We start from the raw sequence: 9912 nt of genomic DNA, 5'->3' as shown, positions 1-9912 counted from the left end.
TGCTGTAGTCGTACCCATTCTTGGACTTGTTCTTGTCAGGGCAGTCGACGGTGAAGTGACATGGCTTGCCACACTCAAGGCAGTTGCTGTTGTTCCTTCGTTGGTTCTTGTAGTTGTCGTTGAAGCGCATGAACCGCCTCATGATCAAAGTGAGCTCCTCGTCGTCAAGAACCTCCAACTACTCCTCTAAAATAGACACGAAAGAGGACAAAGCAAAGGACATGGTAGAAGTGTTAGCCAAAGACGTAGACTGTCCATAGCTTGACACAAGAGCCATACTATGAGGATCGGTAGGGCTCCCCTGTTTTGCTCGGAGCCTCTTGTCAACCTCTGTCGACTTCAGCTTGGCAAAAAGCTCATCAGTAGTAAGATTCTCATAGTTTGTGGACTCGATGATAGCATCAACCTTCGTACTCCATACATCATGATCCAAAGCATGCAGGAGCTTTAAAGCTCTATCATGATCAGTGTAGGCAAGTTGGTAGTGTTTGCTTTCATGTTGTTCACAATAGCAAGAAAGCGCTGGAACAAAGCATCAGCAGCCTCACTGGGCAAATGAAAAAAAATTTCATACTCATGCCGGTAAGTCTCAAAGAGTTGTTCCTTCACCTGACTGCTCCCCTCGTGGAAAGTCTAAAGTCAGGACTAAATCTCATGAGCAAGAGATAGATCCTCGACATGATCAAACTCAGCACGGCACAAACTAGCAAACAAGATGTCCACTGCCTTGTTGTTGGTGTGATATTTATCTCTTTCATCTTGAGTCAAGCGAGTAGCAGGAATCACATACATAACATCCTGAGTGATTTCCCAAACCCCTGCGCCTCTACTATTTAGATGGGCTCTCATGCGTGTTTTCCAATACCAATAGTCAGAGCCATCAAAGTAGGGAGGTACAGTTGAGGAAGAACGCTCAGAGGTTGCCATTTTGGATCTCAAAACCGATTAGGGTATGGAGAAACCTTAACCGGCTCTGATATGAAATGAAGAACCGAAAAGGGTGACCAAATGGGGGGTGAATGAGTGCCAATTCAAGAACTCTCCAATAAACTTGATCTAAGTCCCAAAGAACCCTTCAACCCTCTGTTCTTGCTACTATCAAGATCACGTAGTCACAGAGGACCTACTGACCTTACGGACAAAGCTAGGAAGGCTCAGAAGTAACATGGAAGCAAACACAAAAGATTTATGCAAAAACAAGTGCGAAACACCTTCCAGGTATTGGAACTTCCAACCTCTTATCGGAACTTCCGAAGGTGGGATCAAAACTATCTTGAAAACACTGACATGGGTCCTCTGCAGAGTCATCGAAACTTCCGATTCTGTATCAGAACTTCCAGCACCTATCGGATGTATTGAAACACTGCCAACAAAGGGCTCACGGGTTTTCTAAAATAACACATCGGAACTTCCAGTTCTGTGTCGGAACTTTCATCCTATCGGAACTTCCTACACAGTGTCGGAACTTCCTACAGCTCAGAAAAATAGCCTGAAAAGTTTAGGTCAACACTTCAAAATTCGATCAAATGACCTCCAAAATTCACGAAATTTTAACCATGGATCTACAATATCCTAGTGAGTCTTTTCCCAAAAGATTTCCTCAAAAATATCAAGACTTCACTATGGATTCTATAGAATACGGTCAAGAGCACAAAAGAGAGAGAGTTTTGGAAAAACATCAAATTCAAGCCGAATCCGTGGAGCGTTTGAGGGATAATGACATCAAAGTTGCTCACCAGGATCCTAGCAACATTTTCCCCCAACAAATATCATGGGATTTGAGCTCAAATGCGAAGAACAAAAAATCCCCAAAAATAGCTCCGAAAATACCGAAAAAGAAAAATGCTCGAGAATCACATATTTAGCACGAATTGAGACATCAAAACAACTAAATCATGAAGGCATCATATTTACAAGATGAGGACTATCCTCCTCCCTTCATCCACCAACTAAAATGAAGAAATCAAGAGAAAACAACAATCACCCTCTCATCTCCCTCTCTCCTCTCTCTCTCTCTCTCTAAGCACTTGGCTAGCCTCTAAGCAAATGAATTAGGGTTTTCTCAAGAGTTGCTGAAACAACCAACCATCCACCCATATATATGGTCCATGGCAGATGACTAATCTACCCCTACAACTACAACTAAGACAACCGCCCACATAGGGGCATTTTGGTCCAGATTTTTATCAGCGCATTAGACGGACACGCCACCTTCACGACTTTGCTTCGCCTTGGCACAAGCTTCACAATGATGCCACGTGCCTTCCTTCTCGAAGCTCCGGCCACACCGGGCTCACTCCCTGTTTTGAGGCCCAAACCGAGAAACCTGCCACGCGGTGGTTTTGAGGCCCAAACCACCCAAACCGTCCATCTCCGCTTGGCCGCCACATGACCTCCTTGATGTCGACACGTGTCCGGTCTCCGTTGAGGCTCCCGCTCGACTCAACCAATGCCGTCTCCATCCCATCATGTTCTCTCGCCCTTCCGTGCACCATATGGACCACCCTGACTCCACCCATACTCCTTGGGTCCATCGGTCCAAGCCTACTCGCGTTCATCCTTCACCACCCTTGGTCCATCAGCATGAACCTTTCGCTTGACTTCACCACACGCTGTCGACCGCCACACCACATCCTACACCTGCACATCACAAGCCAAGAGCAACATCAATCCAACACAATATTGTAAATCACTCATCATCCAAGGGTGACAACCATTGGTCCTCACTTCCAGATATTCATCTCCCGCTAATGTTGTATGCAAGATGAAAAGCACCCATCTTCGCTGACAAATGGATCCGGTAAGAGCGCACAATCTTGTTAGTGACCCCAAAGTAAGTGCAGCTTACCAAATTTTCATTTCGCACCCAGGAACTTCAAAGCGGGATCTTCAAATTCTATATTCCGTCGCCTTCCCCCATATAATAAAAATATGGCTACCACAGTACCCATCCAAGCTCCCCCCTTGTATTTCCAAAATCAGCACTCTCCTCTTTGTTGGTTGTAAAGACCAACTAGATCTGCGGTGGCAGCTAACCTTGGCGACCGCGGAGTATCTCAACGGCAGCGGCAAGCTCCACGGGCGACAAGTATCAAGGTGTGGCATGTTTGGTGGCACTGTTAGAGGAACATCTCAGCATCCTTGTAGTGGCTGTGCCCATGCTGGCACAGCTGAGCAGTTGAGCGAGGATGCCACGCCATCACCGGTTATCCCGTCCAACCATGCACCACTTCATCTTCGAGCTCCACAAGTGAGAATATTATTTCTTTTCTCTGTAGTCCCCTCCAATTTTCTGAATCTACATCTACTTCACAAGAGAGGACTCTGCTCAAGTTTATTTCTGTCTGGAGTAGAGCCTAGTTACGTCTAGATGTGGCCACGGCCCTGATGCTGCTGGAATATTTCTTTAGCAAACAATAAATTTCATGGTGTATTGTGTTAGATTTGAGATCCTTCTCTTACCTTGGCCGCTCTGGATCTACCTACAAGGCCGGCATGTGCATTTCTATGGTCATGGTATATTATGTTCCTTATATCTAAGACAACTGGCTAAATAATTATTGTGCAGGGCCTAGTAGCACATTCCTACATTGCTAAAATTCAATCACATGTAATGGTATATAGCTAAACAAGTGATTATCCTGCTCTTGTATTTACTTTATTCATTTGTAGGCTGAAATATTGAAAACAATCCTTGGGGTTGCAGTACCAAATTCTGGTCCTCATGAATTGCAGTCAAGTCACTTCCTTGATTATGTGGTCGTGCAGCTGTCCTCAGCTACAAGCTCAAGATCTGAAGTTTCTTTGGGAGGATTGCAAGAAGCTATAGAACTAAGACAACAAGTTGTTGAATAGGAGCAAATGTTGAGCGAGTTGAAGATGAAGGCACAAGCTTCAGATGCAGCAATGAAAATGCAGTCTAAGGAGTTGAGAGTTTGAAGAAAGTAGTAAGAGAATCTGAGTACCTCCTTTGTCAACTGTTAAACTTCAGAGGGTACGCTCAATGTGTTTCTTAGGCATCTCTTGATGTCCTCCTAGCTGCTTATGCTAGTTTGTGAGTATTGTGGTTTGTGCTCAATGTGTTTCTATGCCAGCTTTGTTCTTGGTCAGAGAGGTATCAAGTGTAGTGGTTTGTGATCTCTTATGGACAATATGCTTGTTCTTAATCTTTGGTCATGAATAATAATATGTGAAGTGTGCTGAGAAACATTTATTTGTATGTGTGGTATGTAAAGGTTAATTGTGCTATCAATTATAGAATTGTTTTTTTTATAATATTAAATTAGATTATATTTTAACTAAGCTCTACCTAGCCTACACCCGAAAATAACTAGGCCCAAAATTTCGTGGGCTCGCTGCCTCGGCCCATTATTTTGTGGGCCTAAACAAAGTTATGACGCTAGCGAATGTTCGGTTAAATTCATTAAGAATTGGGCCTAAACACAGTTATGACATCAGTATATGTTGCGCTTGATCCAACAAGAATTGGGCCTAAACCAAGTTATGACGTCAGCAATTATTGGCCTCGCTCCAAGAAGAATTAGGCCTAAATCAATCTATGACGACAGTAATTATTAGGCTCGGCACAAAAGGAATTGGGCCTAAATCAATCTATGATGACAACAATTACTGGGCTTGGTCCAACAAGAACTGGGTCTAATTCAATCTATGATGAAACATTTTGTCACAACCGTCATGCCACATCAGACTGTGGTCCGATATGGCATGCTACGCAGGAGCTAGTTTATGACGACTTGTGGGACCAATTTTCATTTCTCATTATCTTAGTGACACATCAAAATATGGAATGTCACTAGTTGTGGTTTATGACGCTCGACTAATGAAGAAGGGTTTTCATCACTCCCGCGACATAAATTACGGTTTATGACATAAAAAACGTGTTTATGACACTTTTTGGTTTGTCATATGTTCGAAGATTTCTTGTAGTGAAGAGAGGATCAGGGTTTCTATGTGTGCTGCAATTGAGTGGAAGATATGAGGGGCCTATAGGGAGGTGTCATAGGCCACAGATGAGATATTCTTCAGGGATGCAAGGAGGAGACGACTATACCATAACCTCCTATCACCGTCGGCCTAAACCTAACATTACCGCTGGTTTGGCCTCCCATTGGAATTAGGTCGGTGGTGATAGGGTCAAAATCACCACTGGACCATGAACTGGCGGTGATACCCATTTGCTAGAAACAAAAAGAAAAATAGAAAAATGAATACATTCCCCTGATCGTCGCCTCCACCCCACCAGCCATCACCGTAGCTGGACCCTTGCGCCGCTAGAACCCATCACTATTGAAGAACCACAGGCCGTTGCCCCACCTCGCACTGGGAGACCGCTGCCGTACCCTACCCCTATAGTCACCCACTAGGAGGCCACTACTGCGCCTTGATCCCGCAGTCGTCCCTGTCATGCTTGAAGGCCATTGCCGTGCCTTGCCCCCGCAGCCCACATTTGCGTCAGGAGGCCGCTGCTGCACTACAACCTTGCTAGATGCCACCGCTCTTGCCCCGCAAGATGTCATCATGCCACTAGTGCTCCTTGCCCCCGCAGGCTGCCATCGCACCGCCACTCCTTACCCCACCATCACTCCTCACTACAGCTACGATCAGGAGTTGTGAGGGCGAGCAGAGGGGGGAGGAGAGGGACGGCAAGATCTTTTGGAGACAGAGAGTAAGGGAGAGATGTGGAGAGACGGGAGGGGAACGTGCAAGATACAGAGAGGGGAGGGAGGCCGGGTGTGAATAAGACCTTCTAGAGAGACCAGCGGACTTCAGATGAGATCAACTCTATTCGATGAAAGTTTCGGGTCCGGATACCCCCTTCACTGATGAGTTACATTATGAACCAGCGGTGAAATCAATGCTGGTTCGTGGTTGGAACCGGTGATGATATATATTTTCACCACAAGTTTTAACATCCAATATGCCCACTCACTCAAAAATTCACGATGAAAATTTATAATGTATCACCTCTAGTTCCACTAAAACAGGATATGATACACGGGCGGTTGAACCCTATTTTGTAGTAGTAGGCACACATCCAATTGTTAGGAGTTGCGCACGGGAAGCAAGGTGGGGAAGCAAGGAAGATTGGGGACAAGGTGGACTAGCGGGGAGAGGGGAAATGGCAGAGCATGACCAAAGATACGAGAGCATGAGGAGAAGGGAGGGCCGGCCTCTTCCCGCGGTCAGCTCCCATCCGTTCCCCTCCAGCGGTGGTAGCTCCTTTTGTTTTTCGTAAGGGTGGATGAAACGTTATGCTGAGAAAGAGAGGAAAGATGGGGAGGGGCTCAATTAGCCGAAATTCAGAGTGGGAGAGCTTAGTATTGTGGGCTGGGTCAAAACTTTCGTGGCATTGTAATGCAATTCGACTAGCGAATATCCAGGCCATCCAAAAAAACAAGATTAGAGGGTGCCCAATGCTAATGCCAAATTCAGGGTCTAAATACCAACATTCAAACATGGTGTAAGGCTAATCCCAGTGGAGAATTTCATAGTAATATTTTCTAGATAGCGACATCAACAAGAAGCAAATGGAATGGTTTTTCGAGCTACGCCTTCGGTGCATAATTTCATATTATTTTTTCACTAGCAAATATGCCCGTGTGTTGCAACGAGAGAAATTAGTTAATTTAGTTTTTCAATGTATTAAAATGCAACAAATTAGTTAATGTTGTGTACATCTCATAACATTAATTTTGTTTGTATCGAATAGTTCCGAAGACATGTATGCCCATGCATTGCTATGAACAAATGTCATATAAATATGTTACTATATTATGATGATGAAGATACTATTATAATGAAGATGATTTTGTAAAAGCATGATTCAAGAAACCGTACCACCACTTTGCTCCTCTACCCTCGCCTTACCAAATCAACAGCAGCAGCACAAATTCCCCAAAGAAAATCAACTCCCTACCCAGCTCAGCCTCGATGGTGAGGAAGGCTGTGCGCTAGTCGTGGACGGGTACGGAGGTTGGAGAGGTGGATGATGGCGCGATAGTCGGGTGGCGCGAACAGGTGCAGAGGGAGGGAGAAGCGGATGCCCGGGTGTGAAATGGATGGGGAAGAAGTAGACGATTGGAATATAGACCGAGTCAATCTACCCATGCCCACTTGTTAATGACGGAATTCGCACCGAATCATTAATTAGGCCCACCTCTTTTAGGATAAGCAAAATCGCTAGCATTGCTTACTTTAATAATAGATAAGATAAACTCCATATGACATTAAATTTAAGACTCATCAATAGTTGGTATCTGTGTCACGGTGGTTGAATTTAGATGAAATCGTTGCCTTCTCTGGTCTCTTAAATCTGTTGTCGCCTCACTAAATTAGCCGATGTATCACTATATTTTATATTTAATACGTATGAGACGCCGATGAACAAGTTTTACTGTGTAACACCTACGCAAAATATTCGCTGTGGTAATTTTCTAGTTTTTTTTTTGCTTATGGCAACCGATAATCTGTCGCGGGTCCGGATGAGCGGTCGTCGTTCATCCAATTTTTTTCTTTTGCTTGGGAGCGTCTCTGCTGCATGAATGATTGTCGTGTCACTTGGGAAAGCAAGTAAAATGATTAAGTATACATTTCTACAAAGGTGCGGGGCACACGAACGTTGATTTCAAATTAAGTAGAATACCCAGTGCATTATTGTTACTGGCAAGGACAAGTGACCTACGCCTACCCCCAAGCTAAACTAAAGCTGATATAGTAGTTTGCATGCGTCGTGGTTATGTTGATATCATATAGACGTTGACATGATTCATATTTATTTTTTCTCATTGACTAAAATCAGTGTACACTTCTTCCATTCCAAATTATAGGTCGTTTTGATTTTTCTAGATGCATAGATATTATGCATCTAGACATAGGGTATATTTAAGTGCATAACAAAGTCTATGAAACTAAAAAAGCTAAAATGACCTATATTTTCGAACGAAGGGGTTCCTCCGTCCCAAATTATAGGTCTTTTTGACTTTTTACATTCATAGGTGGTTGTATGCATTTGTCTAGATGCATACAAATACCTATAAATTTAGCAAAACCAAAATAATCTATAATTTAAAACAGAAGGAGTAGTAAACGCAGCAAATAGTCCCTTCCACCTCAAAACAGCCCATCATACTGCATCCCCTGCTCACAATCAGCTTCTCCTTTCCCTGCTTCACCTTTGCAAGTGGCCGAGTGATCAATCAGAATGGAAGTCGCGTGAGCCGTGATCTCCACAGCTCCACTTGCATTGATCATGCATATATGTCCGTCGATCACAAGCTCCACCACCGTCCCGTTGTTTGTCACCTCCACCCACCTGTAAAGCTCCTCCGCTTTTTTCTGCCACTGCCACTGCGCCTATCTCTTCCTATGCCCTCTCCCCCCTGCTTCTTCCCCTCTCTCTCGTCCCTTTCTTTCTTGCTCCTTCCGATCGAGGAAAAAAGGGAAAGCCATAAATTAAGATGGCGACGACCGATCACGAGGCGGCGGGCTACAGCAGCGGCGCCCGGCTCCTTGTCTGGGACTGCGGCAGCGCGCTCTACGACTCCTACGAGCTCGCCGCCTTCACGCGGCAGCTCGACGCTGCCGTGCTCTCCTGCGGCCGGTCGCTCTCCATGCCGCACCTCACGGCCGCAACACCGCCGGTGCCGGCCGACGCCCAGCTGCAGGGGACAGGCCGGCGCAGGAGGAGGCGCCTGCCGGCTCTGCTCCGGAGGCTGTTCTCCAAGGTGCTGCGGCTGCGCTTGTCGTCCCCCGGCGTGGCGCGGCGCGCGCCCTACCGGATGCGAGATGACGGAGCCGGGTCGCCGTGGTCCGGCGCCCTGACGTCCATACCCGAGGAGCAGAGCTCCAGCAGCCCTGAGATAGGGTCATCGCCGATGGAGCCGGGCACGAGAGCGCTGCGGAAGACGCAGTCGGAGCGCTTCATCGGCGGCAAGACGGCGCCGTCCGTGCTGCAATTCGACGTCGTCTTGTAGCTATGCAAGTACGAAGAAAATATTCAGTGTCGGTATGTATAGCACTGTATGTATGTGTAAATTATATTGCAAGAAATTATGTAGTCCAAATTTCATCTAGTGATGAAGTTTCATGGCATTAAGAAAAAGTTCCATGAGCAAAAACTGCATTCAGTTCAGCGCTGCAATATAGGCCCAAATTTCATATGTGATGAAGTTCTACTTGATAATCGAATCTACCTTTTACCAAATGAAAAAAGTTACAGAAGAAATGGTCAAAATTTTCACCTAGTAAGTAAGTTTCGTGGAGTTCTGAAAATTACACCTTATTTGTGCAAAGTCAAAACATGAGTTTAAAAGGTGAGCAGTAGAACATAATTAAGTCCAGGGTAAACATTAAATAAATAGAAACGAGTTGAAGCCCATGTCATCAAGGGACAAACCTACAACTACTCACAAACGACATATCAAGTAGTGAACAATGGTGTTCACACCACAAAGAATGTTTACTATGGAAGCCCACTGTTTAATCGATCCCTTCTCATCACCATATCTCGCGAGCTGAATATGAACAAAATTTTACTTGTATACATCGAATTCATAGGTTGTTATTTGAGTGGCCATTTTCACAAAGTCTCAACACGTATGAAGTGTGTTAGGTTGTGCAGCGGGATCCGACTCAGCCCGCTATACCTAGCTGGCCGGTGTCCTACCAGGCCTAGGTCAATCGGAGTCGATAATAAGGCCTTGGGACTAAGTCAACAAAAAAACTAGTCTGATTGGCAAGGGCTACACTCACCTGAACGTGTGCTCCCCCACCATCAATTTCGGATGTGGGACGAAAACTAACAATCCCCCATCACACATCGGCCAACTCTTCTATCATTAGCAAGTCATGTGATCTCCCGGAAGGTTATCCCAGACTTCGAGTCCAACTCTC

The 9912-nt window shown here is 45.3% G+C and overlaps 1 protein-coding gene across 1 annotated transcript; it reads left to right on the top strand.

The window, feature by feature from the left end:
* The first annotated feature begins 8138 nt into the window (after nucleotides 1–8138).
* Nucleotides 8139–9179, top strand: LOC117853819 (uncharacterized). The gene has a single exon (XM_034736105.1). The coding sequence runs from the start codon at nucleotides 8478–8480 to the stop codon at nucleotides 8991–8993; it is 516 nt and encodes a 171-aa protein (XP_034591996.1). The 5' UTR covers nucleotides 8139–8477; the 3' UTR covers nucleotides 8994–9179.
* Nucleotides 9180–9912: the final 733 nt, after the last annotated feature.

The sequence above is a fragment of the Setaria viridis genome, chromosome 4 (assembly GCF_005286985.2).
Source record: "Setaria viridis chromosome 4, Setaria_viridis_v4.0, whole genome shotgun sequence".
NCBI classification, from domain to species: Eukaryota; Viridiplantae; Streptophyta; class Magnoliopsida; order Poales; family Poaceae; genus Setaria; species Setaria viridis.
This window is presented reverse-complemented; position numbering and strand designations above follow the sequence as displayed.

Coding starts and splice junctions, on each gene's coding strand:
- LOC117853819 (XM_034736105.1), top strand. CDS start 8,478: ATGGCGACGACCGATCACGAGGCGGCGGGCTACAGCAGCGGCGCCCGG.